Source organism: Chlorocebus sabaeus, chromosome 17 (assembly GCF_047675955.1).
Source record: "Chlorocebus sabaeus isolate Y175 chromosome 17, mChlSab1.0.hap1, whole genome shotgun sequence".
Classification (NCBI taxonomy): Eukaryota; Metazoa; Chordata; class Mammalia; order Primates; family Cercopithecidae; genus Chlorocebus; species Chlorocebus sabaeus.
Window position 1 is genome coordinate 13,024,336 of NC_132920.1, and position 21,278 is coordinate 13,045,613.

General features: G+C 40.8%; 1 protein-coding gene across 21 annotated transcripts in view; it reads left to right on the forward strand.

Moving 5' to 3' along the window:
• The window catches only part of PHACTR1 (phosphatase and actin regulator 1), a 570,508-nt gene that overhangs the window by 337,974 nt on the left and 211,256 nt on the right, over nt 1-21,278 (forward strand). For all 21 annotated transcript variants that reach the window (XM_007973667.3, XM_007973668.3, XM_038005567.2 and 18 more), the window contains one exon: nt 566-730. In XM_007973667.3, coding sequence (XP_007971858.1) covers nt 566-730 — 165 coding nt within the window. The remainder of the gene's footprint in view (nt 1-565; nt 731-21,278) is intronic.

Below are 21,278 nucleotides of genomic sequence, written 5' to 3' on the forward strand. Positions count from 1 at the left end.
CTAAAATAAGTCAGTAATCCTAAAGTACAATCACTTGCTTAACAGATTTCAGTGCTGCTGAAGGTCTAGGTAAAGCCAGTAGTAGGAAGTAGAGAGCAGTGGGTGTTGGAGACATTGGCTTTGGAATAGACAGTTGATAAATGTTTTCTGTCCTCTTTTTTCTCAGCAGACAGTGCTGTAGTGATTGCATTTGCCAAGTCTCATTTGAGAAATTGCTGGACCAGTAGTTGCACTGACTCTCATTTGAATCTTCTGGTGGCCTCTCCCTGTTTTGGGCGGGAGTCCTTGACTTGTCCAGAGAGCTCTCCTCCTCTTTCTCTTCCTCCTCCAGCCTAGGTAGAAGTTGAGCAAATTTGGCTGGGGTGTTCTGAATCTCTAGGGTTTGGCCAACTGTCCTCAGCCTTCAGAACACACTGGTATGACTTCCATTCCAAAAGGCAAAAAGAAACTCTGGTCACGTGGTTTCTGTTATCTGTAACCATGGAAAACGTTGGCCATCTGTGAGGCTCTCATTTTAACACTCTTTTTCTCTCTTTATTTTCATCTCTTTCTTGGAAATAACAAGCTGAGGAAGTGGAGAGGCTGGCGGCGATGCGTTCTGACTCCCTCGTCCCAGGCACCCACACCCCACCCATCCGCAGGAGAAGTAAGTTTGCCAACCTGGGAAGGATTTTCAAGCCTTGGAAATGGAGGAAGAAGAAAAGTGAAAAGTTCAAACACACGTCAGCAGGTAAGATGATTTGTTTTTTCATTTCTCATTGGGTGTTTGTTGCCTTCAACTCTATTATCTTAATTAATAGAATTTAATTGCAATAGGCTTTTTGAACCAAAGGGAAAAAAATATCAAGCCTTGGACTTGCCCTTGTCTTTAAAAATTCTTCAGTATGACCAAGAATGACTTTTATATCCTATGTGTTTTCTCATTTCTCATGTTTTTTTGTTTGTTTTTAAATTAAAGAACCACTCTTTTTATATGATCTATGAATAATCTGAATTTAGAACTCCACTTTTTCTATAATTGAATGCTTTTATTCTGGCATTGATGATCCATTTATTATATTCAATGTTATTTTCACTATTCCAGTAAAAGTGAACACATAGCAGAAAACAAGTTATATGGTTACTGGCAGATAAGAATAGGTTATTTCATGGAGGAAAAATCTTGAATAAGTGATTCTTGGGCATAGCAGGAAAACAAAGAATACAAATGAATCATTGTAGTGGCAAAGATAACTGTACAGTTTGTGGCTTAAGGAACACCAAAGAAATGTGGGGAAAGTCAGCACAGCTGAGGGGTTAAGAGCACAGATCCTGGAGCCAGACTTCCTGGGGTGGAATCCCAAATCTGATAGTTGCTGGTTATATGATCTTGCTCAGTTTCTTAATGCTGTGCTTTGGCTTCCTCATCTATAAAAATAGAAGTAAGAAAAATACCTTACATGAGTTAATGTTTGTGGAGAGTTTGTGTGGCATCTTAGGTGGATATTTTTTCAATAAGTAAGGGTGTGCAGAGGGAAATGTGCTACAGGGAAAGACACAGAGTTTTGACTTCACCCCATTGGGTCTGCAGTCAGATAGTGGAAGAGCTATATAGATTCTCTTTGGTTTTGGTCGGTTTGGGCTGCCATAACAAAACACCATAGACTGGGTGGCTTAAACAACAGAAATGTGTTTCTCACAGTTCTGGAGGCTGGAAGACCAAGATCAAGTTGCTGCAAGATAGGTTTCCTTCTGAGGCCTCTTCTCTTGGCTTGTGGATGGCAGCCATCTTGCTGTACACTCACATCACCTCTTCATTTTTGTGTGCACAGAGAGAGCATGTGCGTAAGTGAGTGTGAGCAGGCTGGCGAGAGTCTCTCCTTATAAAGACACTAAATCCATCATGAGTGCCCTACCTACATGACCTCATCTAATCCTAATCACCTCCCAAAGTCCCCTTTCTCCAAATACCAACACATGGGGAGTGAGGGTTTCAACATATGAATGTGGGAGGGTCACAACTAAGTCCATGGAACTTCATTTTGATTTTTCTAATCACGTGCCCAGTCATTGCCAAGGCTACCCTGGCTTGAAGGCTTTCATTTCCTTCTTCCCTCTACATCCTCAAAAACTCAACCTGCCTTCTTGCCTGCTCAGAATCATCACCTCTTCCATTTCTTGGGTTTCCTCCCGCTTTGCCTCACCCCCAAACTAACCTTGAAACAGGAGATGTGCTTCTTGTACCTGAATATCAGTCCACAGATCTGAGAATTTTAATGCTAATCACTTTTGGAAAATAAAGAGAATAACATAGAAAAGCGGCAGAGTCTTGAAATCTTAATTCTCATGGCAGCCATGTTTTCTGACTAGCTCATGTTTTCTGACTCTGTTTCTTAGATGTAAGCCCCACCATGCTGATGTTATATTTGTTAATTCCTGAGATAAGAATGAATCTCTGAATTTCATAAATTTCTAAATCATTTCTCATATAAGTCCCACCACTCTGGCTCTGCATTGTCTACTCTCTCAGTCATTGTACTGGTTCCTTAAGGTGTCGCAAAACCTGTAGGTCATTTGTGCATCCCTAAAAACAACTGAATGATTTACAAGTGAACAAAACTCCAAATGCGTATCTTCTGCTGAGTGAGACAGAAAAGGGCACTTAGGTCATTGTCTCAGAGAGAAGAACTCTGAATGAAATATATTATTTAGGCAAAGTAAAATGTAAGACACTGAAACAAGAAAGAAAATGGGAGTCTTTTATAAGCATTGAAATATATATATATATATATATACACACACACACATTTCGGTAATTGTCATTTGTCAGCATGAATCCCTGAATGATGGAGTGGTGGATGCATTTCCTCCTGGCAAGTCAAGGGCTTTGTTTAGTACATTTGACAAGGCCACAAAGCAAAGCCCTGAGGCTTCTCACATGACCCATTATGCCAACTTCTTCAAGACATTGGAAAACATATCACCTGATAGGTGCAAATACAATGGCATCAGATTACTCATGAATTATTAAACATCTTCAAAAATTTTGTTTTAAGCTCGTTTGGGAGAAAGAATAAAAACATGCGACAGAGTTGCTAACCTTAAATCATTCCTATCATTAATGATCATAGCAAGTTCTTGTGATCTCTATGGCCAGACTGATGAACGTGGCAGGTGAATGCGATATTTGTATGCAGTTTTGTTTTGTTTTCTTAGAGACACTCTGCTCCTGAATTAGAGAAAGTAGAGAATACACTAGAGAATACCTTTATATCATGATAGATGGACGGGCACGTGACATAACTAAAGATATGCTAGTTTTAAAAAAGTTGGCCAGACACAGTAGCTCTCGCTTGCAATCTTAACATTTTGGGCAGCCCAGGTAAGAGGATCCCTTGAGCCCAGGAGTTAAAGATCAGCTTGGGCGAGATAGTGAGACCTCATCTCTACAAAACATAAAATTAGCATGGGGACACATGTCTGTAGACCCAGGTACTCAGGAGACTGAGGTGAGAGGATTGCTTGAACCCAGGAGTTCAAGGCTGCAGTGAGCTGTGCTCATGCCACTATACTCTAGCTTGGGTGACCAGCGGAGACACTATCTCACACATACAAAAAGCAAACTTTTCCATGTGTGTATAAGAGTCATATCTAAATAAATATACATGAGAATTGGTTGATTGAGGGAATGTTCGTTGGTTAGCCAATTTTAGCTAGTATACATATCTTTGTCTTATATGTATATGTTGTTAAAGGAAAAGTTATTCATTGACGCTTGTTGAAGATAAGGCAGTCTTTATTCAAGACCACTGAGAGAAGCATAGGGATCACTGCAATTGGGTCTTGCAGTGGGAGAAATGGTCAGGACTCAACTCTGATACAGCATGGGCAAGTGGGAATTTACAACCAAGGAGCAGAGTGAGGGTCCCTGGGTGGAAAATTACTAAAAGGAAACATCAAGAGTAAGGGGGATTCTGGCTAAGCCAATGTAACAGGATTCTTGCTGAAGACAGGCCAGGGTGATCAGATATCACCTGGGAGATGGTGGGGACTGAGGAACCTGATGATTAAACAATGAAAATGATCTGATATTGAAGATGGGGAGATTCTGGTTAAACTGACTTACCAGGATCCTTGCTGAAATTGGGCAATGGAAAGAAGAATATGGAAGGCCAAAATCAGGTTCAGTGAAAAGGAGTTCAGGGTGGGGGAAGGGAGAGCGAAGAGAAGTTGGTTAGTGAGTACAAAACTACAGTTAGTTAGAAGGAATAAAGTATAATAGATTAGACTATAGTTAAGAATTTTTTATAAATTTCAAATAGCTGTAAGAGAAGAATTGGAATGTTCTAACAAAGAAAAGATAACTGTTTGAGATGATAGATATTCCCAATTATCCTGATTTGATCACTATACATTGTATACATGCATCCAAATATCACCCCCAAAATATATACAAAATGTATTTATATACAAATACATATCAAAATGTACCCCCAAAATATATACAACTATTGTGTATTAATTTAGAAAAAAGGGAAAAGGAGTTCAGGGGAGCCTGAGTAGACTTTGGTTAATGAGAAAATCTTACTTAGTCTATGTCATATCCTTTCATATGTACAATATTATTCACCTTTTTAAATACAAAGGGTAAGTCCATATAATTGTATTATTTATTTGTATTTAAAAGTATATCCTTCTTTGAACACACAAAAAGACATCAATACAGTGTTTACTTGGCTTGTTATTGTTTACAGACTGGGTTACATTGATAATTTTCCATGATTAGGTATACTGTGGTTTAACTGTAACTTGTTACAGGGGCTTATGTGTCTCTTTGTAATTAAATTTCTGAATGTACCTTTATACAAGGGATAAATTGCAATATTTGATAGTAGATAGTGTACCTTGTACAAGGGGACACTCAGAAATCTTATTTGCTCTTGTATAGCAATAAGAAAACTACATTGGAAAGTTATGATTTCAACGTTTCCCTCAATTTTGACATCAACGTTTACGTGAATGTTGTGAACTTAGACCTCCACTTCGAATGCTACTCTTACATCTTTCCTATTCTAAGCTGAAGGCTGCCATCCTTAAAAGGTCCTGAGCGTTAAGACCCAGAGGCTGAGCTCCAGATGGTGGTAAAAGCACTATTAAGACAAGGAGTAGCTCTCAGCAGCAGTCCTGCATCACAGGATGGCAGGAGGAAAACAGGAATGGATGAAACATACAGTAATGGGTCCACAGGCAGACGATCCCCACATGCCTTTCAGTCTGCCCTCCGAGGCCCTGCCCAGGGCTTGTGAACCTGTGAGCCTGATACATTCAGCTTCTTATGTGAATCTGCAGTGGTGTCCACAATGCTTCTCCACACCTGCCCCAGGAGTGAAGACAGATGATAACATCCCCTCTGAAATAGAACAGGCAGTGCCTCCCCAAAATAGTCAACTGCAGCGATCTTATCCAAAATCCTTGAAAATGAGGACTGTATTTATAGAAAAGTAGAACTGGCAGGCAGAAACTGTGAAGACACCACTGAGTTATGCTTTTATTTCCTCTTGACAGAAAATCATAAGCTGCAGGGGTTGGCCCTGGAAATCTACAATGTGTCAGAATTCCCTTTGTGCTTCTAAGATTTTCTGCACGCCTAGGGTCTTGGGTGTTGGTGGGGAGAGAAAAACATGGAAAACTTTTACTGAGTGTCTACCACATGCCGAATGTCACCTGGCTCTGGGTATATAGCTGTGAGCCAAACCAGACCTATTCAGTGACCTCCTGGCATGCACGATATAGTGGAGAGACAGCTGGTCAGAAATTACAAAAGTAAAGGTAAAGTCACACCTGTGATAAGGGCAATGAAGGAAAGGTACTTGGGAGAATGAGAGGGGGGACTTCACTTAGTCTTGAGGGGTCGGGGAAACTTTCCTAAGGAAGAAAGGTTTGGGCTAGAGTCTGAGGAAAGTGTAGAAATGTAGAAAATGAGCAGCAGAAAGAGCTTGTGCAAAGGCCTTGTAGTAGAAGAAGGAGAGGTGAGCAGTCTAGGAGAGCGAGAAAGACCAGTGGCTAGAGAATGGAGAGCTGAGTGTGGTGTGGGCTGAGGCTGGAGAGGTAACCAAACACCAGCTCCCCACTGATTCTGCCTTGTTTAGAGCAAATTCAGGAGTGTGAGTGGCTGCAGACAACCAGTGGGAGGCATTTTGCAGATGATAGTAGCCTGAACTAGTGTCTGGTAGTAGAAAGGGATGGATTTGAGAGATTTTATAAGGAACAAACGACTTAGTAATGGGGCAAACATGGAAAGGAGAGATAGAAGCAGTGTCACCTTTGGAAAGGAATGTTCCATTTTGACATGTGGGGGCAATATTATTTAATCTTTGAAGGAAATCCTACCATTTGTGACAAAATGGGTAAACCTGGAGGGCACCAGGCCAAGTGAAATATACTGGGTACAGATGGACAAATGTGGCGTGAGCCCACTTCCGTCAGGTATCTGAAAGAGTCAAGTAGAAGGGTGGTTGCCAGGGGAGGGGGAAATGGGGAGTTGTTTCTCAATGGCCATAAAAGCTCAGTTATGCAAGATGAATTAGTTCTAGAGGTCTACTGCATAACACGGTGTCTCTAATTAACAATCCAGTATTATGCACTTAAAAATTTAAGGTGGTAGATTTTATGTTAAATGTTCTTACCACACACACACACACACATACACGCACAAAAAACCCACAGAGGGACACAAGGAAACTTTTGAAGGTGATGGATGTGTTTATTACCTTGATTGTGGTGATATCTTGGTTGGATGCATATGTCCAAACTCATCTACTTGTATATGTAAACATGCAGTTTGTCTACAATTATACCTCAATAAAGTTGACAATTTTAAAAATAAAAAAATTGTTTTAAAGTGTAAAGTTTGACACCCTAATGTTGGTTTATAGTGGTGACTTTACCTGAGATGAGTACTTTAGAAGAGTGACAGGTTTGGGGGTATGATTCCAATTTTAGATGTGTAGGTATGTGCTTGAGTCAACTTTGTGATATCCAGAGTTGGCAGTTGAATATATGGAATGCAAAAGAGAGGTCTGGGCTGGTTATGTAAATTTCAGGTCATTTGCATATGTATAATAATTAGAGTGATGATTACATATAAGATTGGCTAGGAAACAAGAACAGAATGGAAAGAAAAGAGGGCCAAGGACGGTCTTATAGACAAGGGAAGATTATTGTCCCTAAGACTAGATAGAGGAGGAGGAGCCTGTAAAGGAGATAGAGAGGCGGTGGCCAGAGAGGTAGGAGGAAAACCATAAGCCTAAGATGAGGTGGACACCAAGAACAGAAGGCATCCAGGAGGCTACAGTTAACTGTGTTTAATACCATGAAGTCAAGTGGAAGAAGTACAGAAAAATGTCCATCGACACTAGTGGTTCCACTCAACTAGAGATTATTGGTGACTTAGCAAGTGCTGCCTGGGTGGATTGTTTGGGGCAGATGTCAGATTAGTGTAGAGTGAGAAGTTAGTGAGAACTGGGTGAAAATGGGGTTAAATTTTTGAGACGTTCAGCAGTTAAGTGGGTAAGAAGTAGGACAAGATGGATGATGGAGGAAATCTATTTGTGTCTGTAGGGGGTTGTATGTGTGCCTTCTGATTTGTCACCATTGTTTGACACCATGCAAGAGAAATCAAGAGGAAAAGCAAATGTGAAAGAGGCAGTAGAAGGAGTTAGAATATATGAGACAGAAGAGATAGGGTAAGGGTGCTGAGAAGTGAGGAGTAGATGGGTTACAAGACACAGAAAGAAGGACTAGTATCAGAAAAGGAATGAACTCCACTGCAATCAGAGGGAAGCTGCAGCAGTAGGTAGAATGATACATTTGGTGAGCTCATCCAGTGGTGACTGAGTTTGTCTAGGTAATAAGCGAGGTTATCTCCTAACAGGGAGAGGAGGAGAAGAACATACAGGGTGAAGTCCATTCCAGATTGATGATTATGACTCTACATGATATTGATGACTTTTTTTCACTGGCTTTTGGCTGTCCTGGTACAGCTAATAGTTGGGTCCATCTAGAACTGGAGCTTTGCCAGATAAGTAGAAAGAAAAGGAGGGCAAGGGAGATTGAGTTAGTTTCCTAAGCTGCTATAACAAATTACTATAAACTTGGTGGCTTAAAACAACAGAGCTTCTCCTGCAGTTCCAGAAATCTAAAGTCAAAGTGTTGGCAGGGTGGGTTCCTTCTGGAAACTCTAAGGGAGAATCTGTTCATGCCTCTCTCCTCCCTGCCAGTGGCCACTGGTAATCCTTGGTGTTCCTTAGCTGGCAGCTGCATAATTTGAATCTCTGCCACCACCTTCACATGGCATCTCTCTGTGTCTCAAGTCTCTCTTTTTCTCCTTTTCTCTTATAAGGATACCAGAAATTGGATTTAGGGACCACCTGTATATCCAGGATATTCTCATTCAGATATCCTTGAATTTGTTATATCTGCAAAGACCTAATTTCCAAATAAGATCACATTCATGGGCACCAAGGGTTGGGACTTGGATGTATCTTTTGGGGGACACAGTTTGGCAGGGGACCCACTGCAGTACTGAATTTTAGATAGGACAGGAAAGGTCCAGGGGAGTTCAGAGGAATTAGAAAAAATCAATAAATATTAATTTCCGAAGAGGTCAAAGAAGTTTAAACTGGTCAGTGGGGACAATTGCAGAAGCAATACAGATCACGAGCTGATGGGTAAACAGCTGCATTCTTGAATTAGTGGTTTTTAAGGTGGTACAGTTATAGAGACAAGATAAAAACTCAGACCATGGGAGTGGACAGTTGAGGTAGAGGAAAAAGTTAGGAAACTGGAAATTGCCTTATTGAAAACATGGTAAATGATCCTACTTACTAGTAGACTAACAACTATATGTCCTATTTGCTGAGTTTTGTGCTGACTTAATTTGCCATTTTCAATCGAGGAAAAGGAAATTTCCTCTTTGGTTTTTGCATTCAACTAATTTTGAATTGATATTTTCTTGGAAAAATTTTCTGTTTTTCTTTTTCCAAATTAAGATGTTTTGGTCCATCACATTTTTAAGCAATAAAGTACTGCAGTTCAATTGATTCATAGAAAATCAAAACCATAATTTGCTTTTGAATGTTTCACTCCAGCTATTAGCATACCCGCCTAATATAGGTAAAGTAGTACGATAATCAGGCAGCAGCTTTAGATACAAATAATTGATTGCTTGTTCATCTTCCATGCAGTTGGGAACCTGTGAAACGTAGCCTTAGTCTGCTTGTGTCAGCCTCACCTAAATGATGGCGATAATGAAGGGCTGGGCCAGAAATACGTTGGAAACTTTCGTGATACTCACGACAGTGTTGAGAAACAGTGTCCTTGCTTTTGCCCAGTATTTTATTTGCAACACAAGACTGATGTAACAGTATGTATGCACAGGAAAGTCTTTAGGTACTCAGGTGAGCATAGAGCTCCAGCCCTCTCCCTAAGCCCCCTCTGCCTAATTGTCATTTTGCCGTAGGTTCTGTTTATCCCGAAATCCCTCAATCAAACAAGAACCAGCCCTTAACCCTGGCCTGTTAGACAACCACTTCGCCTGGTTTCTTAGCTTCCCTTTTCCCACAGGGCTAGACTCTGCTTCCTTTATTTCTTCCATCAGTTCACCCAGAGTTGCTTATGACTTTAACAACCACTATGTCTCAGGAATCACTTCCATGGAAGCCCATGTATCTAGAATTATTCTTCTTTAAATAAAAATCCTTGGATAGCCAAGGCAGTCTGCATTGGATTCTGCCTTTGGACCTGATGGTGATAGGCTTCTGGGCTGTTCTGGAAGAGTCTGTCCCTGGTGTCCAGGATGGTTGCCCTCCATGCTAACCCCAGATTTCTCATTCCTCTGTCAGGAAACCCTAGCATTCCATGTCATTGACAGAGTACATCTGCAATTCTTGGAGTAGAAAAATAAACCCATAGTTACATCACATCTCGCCTTGACATCTTTGTAGTGTGGGATGGAAGATCATTGTTAGTAAAGGGAAACATGGCCTCTTATCCAGCATAAGACTAGCTACATCCACCATGAAGACTCCATGCCCTGGCATAACTGGCATAACTCTTGAGCTGGAAGCTTAAAGCAAAGTGACAAAATTGATAGGTTGAAAAAAATGAATGATTATGAATAGGTTCTGATGTGCTTGAAAGATGGAGGATTACAGGCCTTGCACTCTAACTTAAGTGCTCCCTTGGTGTTCGTGTTTCTCAGTCTAACAGAATAATATAGTCTACTTGTTCAGAGCCTAGGCTGTTGGACTTCTGTAAACTATAGGAAGTTCATAAACGATACTAGCTTACTGTATTGAATTTATTTATGTGGCAGATGCTGCCATTGTTCATACGAAATCCATACCATTGCAACAGTGAGGACAGACATGGCCCCTACCTCCCAAAGGTTATGGTCTTAAAGGGAAAACAGATAATAAAGCCAGCAATTACAATAAAGTAGAAGTGAAGTGATAAGAGATGTACAGGGGCTTTGAGAGCTTGAAGGAGACATACCCAATTGAGTGGCAAGTTACCGGGAAAGGTTTGCTAGAGAAAGGGATGTTTCACCAAGGGGTTAGCAATGCATGTGAAGAAATCTCTCCTGGTAGGCAGAACGGAATGTAGGAGAACCAGGGAAGAGAGGAGACATTAACAGTCTACAGCTTAAAAAGAAATTATGGCCGGGCACCTTGACTCATGCCTGTAATCCCAGCACTTTGGGAGGCCGAAGCGGGAGAATTACTTGAGCCCATGAGTTTGAGACCAGCCTTGACAACACAGCAAGACCCCATCATCACTGCAAAATGAAATGAAATGAAATGAAAAAATAAAAATTAGCTGAGTGTGGTGGCGTATGCCTGAAGTCCCAGCTACTGGGGAGGCTAAGGTGGGAGGATCACATGAGTCCAGGAGATCAAGGCTGCAGTGAGTCATGTTTGCACTACCACACTCCAGCCTGGGCAATGGAGCAAGACCCTATCTCAAAAAAGTAAAATAAATTATGACTTGAAAAGGATTGTTGGGGGAAGGACAGAGAGTAGTGAGAGATGAGGCTGAAGAGATGGACAAGAATCTGCTTGTAAAGGGTCTTATGAGGTATGTTAAGGAGTCTGGGTGTTATCCTAATGCAATAGGAAATTATGAGAGGACTTGCATTTTAGAACAATTATTCTCTATATTATGGGAAAAGCTTGGCGTGGCACCAAGTGGTGTTTACAAGTTTATAACATAACAACTTCTATAAATGTTGATGTTGTGTTGGTAATGAGAGAAAATTTACTTGTGATAGAATTAAGATGATACCTCATTCCTGTCACATCAAATGGAATATTGCGTCCTTATTGATTCTGGTAACAAGGAAACTGGTTAGCAGGTGGTTGATTATAATGTTGGGGAGAGGGAGAGATAGCCTAGACTAAAATAGTGACATTAGGAACTGAAGACTGTGAACAGATCCAAGAGATATTTAGGAGACAGAATGAGCAAGACTTGATTACAGATTGGATGTGGAAGTGGGGAGAAGAACAAAAAAAACCACTCTTTGGTTTCTCACTGAGCAATTAAATGGATGGAGGTATGTTCTGTGCGGGAGTTGCGCGAGGGGAGAAGAAAAGACACACCCACGATACCTTTAAGGGTAAACAAGCTTTATCCCACGTAAATGGCAATGCAGATATAATAAGCAAATTGTATAATATGCAAATGAATATAATAAATTGCAACAGGAAGGGGAGAAGGGAATATACATATATATATATGTATGTATATATACACACTCGCCAGACTATGGAGGATTCACCACCAGACCGGGAAGGAACAGCCTGGGCTCCAGAGTCAGCCACTCGTGCGTGCACAGATGAGGAGAGATCTCATGAAGCTTCAGCGCGATCTGGGACCCTAGGTCTTTTTGTAACGAGTTGTTTGGCATGAAGCCCAGTCAAGAAGGCCCTTCGCGACTGGGCTCAAGGAACACAAAAGTCAACTTGATTTTTGCGATTGTCTGTTGTTTTTCAATAACTAATGTATAGGAATAGATTGAAATAGAGATTTCTCCAAAACAGCGCAGGATGAACGCCCTAACTCACCTGTTCCGGGACTTGGTGACCATTGTTTGTGTCCATGTACAATTGAGTTCAAATTTAATATTTAACTTTCCCTCCACATTGTACCATTGACTAAGTCAGGGACACTGAAGAGGAGCAGATTTGTGAGGGAAAAAGATGAATTTATCTGGGGGCATGCCAGCTTTCTTGTGCTTCTGAGACATTCAGATGGAGGGGACCTTGCGTATAGAGAACGGGGGTCCAGAGAGGTCTAAGAAATGCAGACTGGAAGTCATCAGCACCTGGATGATCATGGAAGCCCTGGGATGAAAACTCCAAAGAGAGAAAGTAAAGTGTGAAGCAAAGTCAAGGGTACAGTAACACCTTGAGGGCCACCAGCCTGTGAGTTCTGAACAGAGGCAGCAGAGCCTTCAGAGAAGGCAGATGGCCCACTAGAGTTTGGAGGAAAACTAGGAGGGACTGGTGGTCTCGGTGAACCAGAGGAGGAGAGGGCTCCAGAAAGAAGAGTCTACTCTGGCAGATCTTGACAAGATGGTAAGGACTGAGACGTGTCCGGTGGGCATAGACAACTCATCATTGCTGTCCTTTGGGATTATGACTTTAGGGAAGCCATGTGGCTGGGATTTAGATAGCATATGGTTGAGGAGTAATTGAGAGGAGAGGAAGTAGTCATTTTCTTTTAAGATGTTGGGTTGAGAGGGGAAATGAGAAATATATAGTAAACATCAAAAGAGGATGTGAGCTTGAGGGAGATGTTTTTTAAGATTGGTTAGATAGTAAACATCAAAAGAGGATATGAGCTTGAGGGAGATTTTAAGATCCGTTAGATTGTGTCAAGCTGCAAAATTTGCCTTAACATGGCTGTGGCATTCCCAGGGAAATTGAAACATCAGCAAAGTGACTGTTAAGCCAAATAAATATATTTGCACACATTTTTCAGCAATGACAATTCTCGTGACTAGGAAAAACAAACATGCAAATAATCAGCACTAGTTAGCATCTGATTTTAATAAGAAACTATCAAACCAAGTTGAATAGCCTTCAGCATCTGGCCAGATCACATATTCCCTTTGGGTGAGTGATTGGAGCATTTCATTGGAGGGAGCATTTCATTTCTTCTTTAAAAAAAAAAAAAAAAAAAGATCCAGCATAGATAAGCAAGGAATATTCTTAGCTGCGTATTCATCATGACTCACAAAGGGAACATCTAGTGGTTAGAAAGCAAAGTAGACTTAATGGCCCTGTTTTATGTTTTTAAAAAAATCTCTAACAGGTACAGACTAAAGACTATGGCAATCCGTTACCTTCTAGGGCTGGATTGTAAAAGATGTAATTATTTCTTCTCAAAGCGAACTTGATCCAGCACTTTCTGCTTGTAAGTCCAGGCTATGAAATCCTTAATCGCATTGACTCTGCTGATATCCTTTTGTCTTCTAGTGTTGAGCGGAGCACCTGGTACAGAATAGGTACCAGATAAGTACATATTGAACTGAGAGTCAATAAGCCAGCCAGATATTATTATATTTTTAAGTTTCTCTGTTTACTAAGATCTGAAAGAGGAGAGGAGGTAGGGTACTTATGGATGCATACGATGGAAGGTCCCAATCTTTGAAGAATTTGTCATCATTCATGATTGTTTTTCAGTTTTTCATAGTCGTGCACAGGTTAAGCTAAATGACAGCGTGTGTTAAAAGCTCAGGTTGTTTGCACAGAATTATTGTCCAATTTGGACAATTTGGGTTATCTATTGCTGTGTTACAAAACCCCCTAAAACATAATGGCTTAAAAACAGCAACCTCTGTATTATCCCTTATGGCTTGGGGATTCACTGGGCTCAGTGAGATTGTTCTTCTGCTGGTCTCTCTTGGGGTCTCTCTTGCATTTTCAGGTAGATTGCATTGGAGTCATCTGGAGGCTCACTAAGGTGCGAGGAAAGCTGGGCCGCTTTCCCTGTTTATGTAGTCTCAGGGCTTTTCCATGTGGTTTCTTCCTATGGTCTCTCCAGCAGGGAGTTGAGGGCCCCTAAAAGCACAAAATAAGATGCTTCCATGCCTTTTAAAGGCTTAGGTACAACATTGGCTTAGTATTATAGTCACATTATTCTAATGGTTAAAGCAAGCCATGGGACCAACCCAGATTCGTTGTTGGGTGGACTAAACAAGGGTGCGGATGCCAGAACAAGGTTCAGTGGGGCCCGTCTTTGGAAGCCAGATACTACCATTTTTCAAGGTGTGGCAAGACAACAGCTGCTCCTGGTTTCCTTCTTCCCAGGTAGGATGTGCTTCAACAATGTTATATTGATGACAACAGCAGGAGCAATCTTCCGTTGTGCTCTGCTCATATTACTATGTAATATGAAGTATACTTGACCCTTTCCATGCCTTATGGACTTGAATCTTGTACCAGACCTATATAGTATTATTAACTTCACTTGACAGGCGAGGAAACTGAAGCTTAGGGAGATTAAATAATTGCCAGTTAGAAATAACAGAGCTAGAATTTGAACTTAGCCCATAGTCTTCTCAACTGTATCGCATTTCAGATCCATGAGGGTGGAAATCAATAATTCAGATGTTTTAAAACATAATTCTTCTGCACATAACAATGATATTACAAGATACTTTCATTTTTTAACATATGTCTATAAAGAAATGTGAAGGAAGAGAAAATCAAAAAACTGACACTGGAAGCCATGATACGAGTCTTTATTGAAAGCCTTTAAAGGGGAAAGTCAAGGTGTAGCATACTCATCTTTGTATGAACCCCACAGCATCTAGTTCAATGCCATGTACTTGGAGGATGCACTCTATTTGTTGAATGGCTAAGAAAGAGTAAATTGATACTGGCATGAAACAAACATTCAAAATCATTCCATTTATGTTTTCAATATAACTATCTCTTTCTGCTGTATGATATATAGGAACAAAATATGCATAGATTAGGTAATCAGACAGTAATCACAGAGGCCTCAGTGGTTGCTAGATTTGGGGCTAGGCACAGAAATATTTCTATAAAAAGATACAAACTTTTTATTGTATGATGTATGTGTGGCTACTTCTAAGATAAGGAGTTTTATGGAAGAGGTGATATAGACTAGTGGTTAGGGGTCAAATTCTGGAGCCTGACTGCTGAGTTACCTTGGCCAAGTTTTTTGTATCCTCTCTGCCTTAGTTCCTTCAACTTTAACAAAGGGATAAAACTGGCACCTTAGGCCAGGCGCAGTGCCCCAGCACCTTTGGGAGGCCAAGGCAGGCGGATCTCCTGAGGTCTGGAATTTGAGACCAGCCTGGCCAACACGGTGAAACCCCACCTCTACTAAAACTACAAAAATTAGCTGAGCATAGTGGCATGCGCCTATAGCCCCACCTACTCTGGAGGCTGAGGCATGAGAATTGCTTAAACCTGGGGGATGGAGGTTGCAGTGAGCCAAGATGGCACCACTGCACTCCAGCCTGGGTGACAGAGTGAGACTCTGCCTCAAAAACAAACAAACAACAACAACAACAAAAACTGGCATCCTATAAATTTGTTTTAAGGATTCAAAAAGAAGTTAATTGATGGAAATCTCTTAGAATAGTACCTTGCACGTAAGTTTTATCTACCATTATTTTTTCTTCTATACATGCATTTGAAAAACACAACAGTCATCCTAGAGTAAAGAAAGGTTTATTTCCTATTTTCAGTCTGTGGATGGTGTATGGATGACTTCATGATTCTGATAAGCTTCTCTTAGATCTAGGCAGTGTTCACTTCAGTGCTGAGTTTAGGAGCCTGCCTTTAGACACATTGTACAATTCCACAAAGCTGGAGTTTTGTTCCTTATTTTCCTTTAGCAAGTTTCTTCACTAAAGTATTTCCTTTTCTCTGTGAATTTACAATTAAGTGAACAAACACAATGGCCACTGAGGAAGTGCCTTATCCTGTTTCTCCTTTGCTATGTCACGGGCAGAAATATGCACAATAGAGGAAGAGATATTCTTGGGAGGGAAGGTGAGCACCATATCCTTTCAAAAAGCAGAAGTTGGTGGCAAGTCAGAAGGCTCGAAAACAGAAGGTATTTAAATGGAGCGACCTTGTACTTTACGTTCCAAACCTGGGCACTTCCGAGAGTGAAATGGGGTGCTATAACTCCTTAGGCTGAACAATAATCTGAATGAGGCCTGTGCTAAGGAAAGCAGGGAGAATATGGTCACCCTATACAAAACCACAGAGACAGAAGTGCAGGCCCTGAGGCCAGTGCTGTTTTACAAACAGAAAAGAAGTGCCAGTTAACTTTCAAAAGAAAACAGAAGGCATCACTGGACCCCAGACACAGAAGAACATTAACATGGCCCTCCACTGTCTACCATCTCAGTTAAATTAATTAATGGAGGTTGAGTATCTTTGCTTCTGTACAGAATTGAATTTCTTTGTTCCCAGTCCTCACACTGTTTCTGCCACCTCTCTTGTACCTCTTCTGCTGAATGTCTTGTCTGGAAATTCTGTCCCAGTGCAGTTTCTTTCACTAATACTTTATTCTCTATTCCTTTAACACTTCTTTTTCTCTCCAGAGTTCTGATGGCTCCTGTCGTCAGCTCCCATGCCACCAGGTCTAGTGCCTCTGCCCCACTTCCAGGCCCTTTAGATATGCGTGACACACACCTCTTACCACTGCCTCTCCTTGGACCAGGCCTGGGAGTCATGCCTGACTCTCCTTGAGTACTTCTCTTCGTGTTCAACATATTGTTCTTTCGTTATTCCTCTTCCTCTGCTCTAGTTTTCTTTCCATTCTTTCCCTCTCCTTTTCTTCTTGGAACACTCATTTATTCCACCTAAAGCTTAGATGTCTCCTAAGTTCATTTGGTTTCCTTTTTCCCAGGTAGAATGTGCTTCAACAATGTCATATCGATTGACTGTAGCAGGAGCAATCTTCTGTTGTGCTCTGCTCCTATTACTATGTATTAATAATATGAAATACACGTGACCCTTTCCGTGCCTTATGGACTTGAATCTTGCAACGGACCTATATAGTTTTATTAACTTCATGTGACAAGTGAGAAAACTGAAGCTTAGGGAAACTAAATAATTTCCAGTTAGAAATGACCAAGCTGGAATTTGAACTTAGCCTGTAGTCTAAGGCTACGGTGCTGGTTTCCGACTACATGGCCTCACTGGACTCAGATCTCTGTTGGCAGGTCCAACTTCTGCCCTGAGACCAGCCCTCTGCAGAACCTCAAATAAGTATGTGTGCACCAAATGCCTCATTTTCACCCTAGCAGACTTCCCCTCCGATAGCACCCTGACTCTATGAAATGATTATCATTGCCTTTGAGGACACTTCTCAATTAAGCCTCAGTTTCATTTCCGTATCTAGTCGAATTACAGATGTGCCCTTTCATTTCTTCACTGTCACTTTAATCTAGATATTCATTGGGGTCTTATGGGTTTCCCCAGAATTCTTTGACCTTTTGCCTTTGACTTTTATTCACTAAAAACTTAATAATTATGTTATTAATATACATTAGCACTACTAGTAACAATGGTAATAGCTAGTGCTTGAGTGCCCACCTGACAAGTGTGAACTAGCTGCAGTCTGGCTCTCAGCGCCCCAGCAGTCCTCTGAGGCGGTTACGTAGTTATTCCTAATACCTGTTTGATAGGTGAGGGTAATGAGGCTTAGGAGGGGCCAGTAACTTGCCCAGGGTCACAGGACTGGTTAATGATATAGCCCCAGAGGATTCGAATTGCAAGGCTGTCTCACCCCAAAGTCTTCTGGGCTTTACTTGGAAATATCACAGTTAACCATGACTTGAAAACATACAGAGTGAAAAGGTTAAGATGTATGCATATCTGGGTAGGTAAGTTTTAAACATACTGGAATTCAGAAATCTAATCTCATTGAGAAAACAGAAACTATTGGAAATAGGACTTGGCGATTTTGGTGACTAATTCTGGATTCCCAAGGCAGAAAAAGATACCTACGTGATGTATATGAACTTGCCTGGTTAAATAAACAAAACTAAACTAAAACAAGGATTTGTTGCTTGGTTGGTTTTGTTGGTGGTGGTTTCCTTAAGTTGAAGGAGATAGAGAAATAACATTAGGCAATGAATTAATGAGGATTTGGAACTTGTTTGACTAAAACAAATATAAAATAACCTTAATAATTAAAAAAAAAAAAAAGACTAAATCAAATAGTTCTGGAAGGTCAGGTTTAAAGGTCTTTCTTCTTTTTGTTACCCTGAAGGAGAGTTGGGTGGGGGCAATTTGTGAATATGAAACGTGTAGAATATTAATGACATCACATGAATGAAAAAGTTATGCTGGGCGCAGTGGCTCGTGCCTGTAATCCCTGCACTTTGGGAGGCCAAGGCAGGCAGATCACCTGAGATCAGGAGTTCGAGACCAGCCTGACCCATATGGTAAAACCCTGTCTCTACTAAAAATACAAGAAATTAGCCAGGCGTGGCAGTGTGCACCTGTAATCCCAGCTACATGGGAGGCTGAGGCAGGAGAATTGCTTGAACCTGGGAGGTGGAGGTTGCAGTGAGCTGAGATCACGACGCTACTGCGCTCCAGCTTGGGCGACAGAGTGAGACTCCATCTCAAAAAAAAAAAAAAAAAAGAAAGAAAGAAAGTTGTATACCAAGAACCCACATTGCATGGTATTCTGACCTGAGTTAGGAGGATGGGGTGATAACCTCAAATGCCTCTGAGGACTTTTCCTGTCGAATCAAATTAGCACAAAGCTGGGAGAGGTCTGTGTGGAGTAGAAGTCAGAGTGCTAATGATGTTCAGAGGCAGATGTAATTTGGCCGTAGAAGACTATTGTAATGTTCAGTCTATTTTGGTCCTCAAATTAACCAAATGGGAGTTTCTAAAATAAAAAATCTCTTCTATGGCATAGCAGCATTTTTAGGTCCTCTAAATAGTGGTTTTGTTCCATATTGATGGGGTTTACCTTCTCTGACGTCCTGAGGGACATGAAAACCTCTGTTAACATGTAGGAAGCTGCCTGCTACCACTGCATGTTGTTATGGTTAGAAAGGGCTACTAAATGCTTCCCAGCATACACAACGGGGTTGTTTAATTCTGTAGTTTGAGCATCATGTTAATTATATTTTCAGATGTTTCTATGAAGATTATATGAAGCAACTACGAACTGTAATTCAGCAGCATCATTTTATAATAATGTTTATGTGAAAAAAAGGTTATGCAATTTATCTGTTGTAGCACAAAATATTTCATCCATGGACAACTGAAAAGATTCACTAGAAAGTCTATTGTTATAACAAAGATGATCTTTGTTTTCCTGGTGAATGGCTGAAAGAAGTAGGTCAGATATTTACAGGGATACCCGACAACCATGTGCCTTTCCCCAGTGCCCATTATCACATCTGCTTCTGGTAGTTCTGGAAAGACTGGTGGGCCCTTGTCATGTTGAATCCTAATTGTGGATACATTAATTAAATGCCTTTAAATCAGTCATTTAACTTGTTTGTCACCAACAGTATGCCTATAGAAGGTCTTTATTGTCATAATTTGGTATGTAGATTCTGACTAGAAGAAAACTTGAGATTTTTAAAAATATATAAATAATAGATATTAGAGTTTGAAAGCAGAGACAAAAATGCACCCTTAATTCTGACAGTCTTATACATTATGATCGTTTATACATACTTGCTTTCCTTTTTTCATAATTCCACATAGTTAAAATCAAAATACAGATCTAATTTTACCTATCTCTTTTTTGTTTTTTAAAGTTGACCTTATGTCATAGCAGAAACTCTAGCTCGTTGCTGAGTAGTCACCCTCCTAATTCTAAAACATTCCCTTGATTGTGTGCCATTATAAGTAACCTTGCCACAAACATGTATGTGTTTCTTTTCTTTATTTGTTCTTTATGCATTTTTCCTTTATTTGTACTTTTTTTTCCTTGGGATAGAGATCTGCTTCTGGGGTGCGTTGGGTGTGAATAGTTTTATGGTTTTATGGGCCCTTGCTTTCCAAAAAGGTTGTAACAATTTACACCTCCTGTGATATGGAGAGTAATGACTTCACACTCAGCAGGGCTGGAAGACAGAGATGTATAATGGTGTGAAGTTAAGGTGGTTAGTGAGAAATCAAGTAGGGAAGCAGGATGTTCCAGCATTAGACAGTGTGTCCGGAGTGGTCTCAGGGAAGCCGTGATCATTGGCCTTTATTTGGACTGATTTCTTCTTTTGTAGTTTATTATACTCCTGCTGTGAATGTTGCAAAGGACCAATCCACCATAGTCTCACATTTCCCCTATCAGAGTAACTGAAGTTTGGTATGTGCGAACTTAAGTAAGAGCCAGCTGGAAAATCTCTGGATCATAAACAAGCAGAAACCAGAAAAGACATAGTATTTACAAATGGTCTCTGATAACAGGATTAACAAAAAAAAAGAAAGAAAGAAAGAAAGAAAGAAAATACTTGAGGAAAATAGTTTAATGTTTCTTAGGTAGTTCCTTAAGATGAATTATATGAAAATTGGAATTCCTTCAACCAGTCATTCCATGATTTTTTTTTTTTTTTTTTTTTTTGAGACATAGTCTCACTCTGTTGCCCAGGCTGGAGTGCAGTGGTACAATCTCGGCTCACTGCAACCTCCGCCTCTTGGCAGAGTGATTCTTCTGCCTCAACCTCCCGAGTAGCTGGGACTACAGGTGCATGTCACCACGCCCGGCTAATTTTTGTATTTTTAGTAGAGAAGCCATTTCACCATGTTATCCGGGCTGGTCTCGAACTCCTGACCTTGTCATCTGCCCGCCTCAGCCTCCCAAAGTTCTCGGATTACTGGCGTGAGCCACCGTGCCTGGCTCATTCTATGAATTTTTATTGACAAAGAGATCTGGGACCACAAGTGGCCAGGTGTTTCTGTGCCATCAAGCTTGAGACAAGAGGAATCAACCATTGAGAGAAGTGGCATAGATGGGACCAGATCACACAGAAGCCCCCCTTTTTTTTTTCATATTAGGGATTCCAGACTATCCCATAGGCAGTAGGTCACTGTGAAAGGCTTTAAGCAGGGAAGTAGTAGAGTTCATATTTTCTTTTTTCTTCCTTTTTTTTTTTTTTTCTGAGACGGAGTCTTGCTCTGTCACCCAGGCTGTGGAGCAGCACGATCTCGGCTCACTGCAACCTCAACCTCCTGGGTTCAAGCGATTCTCCTGCCTCAGCCTCCCGAGTAGCT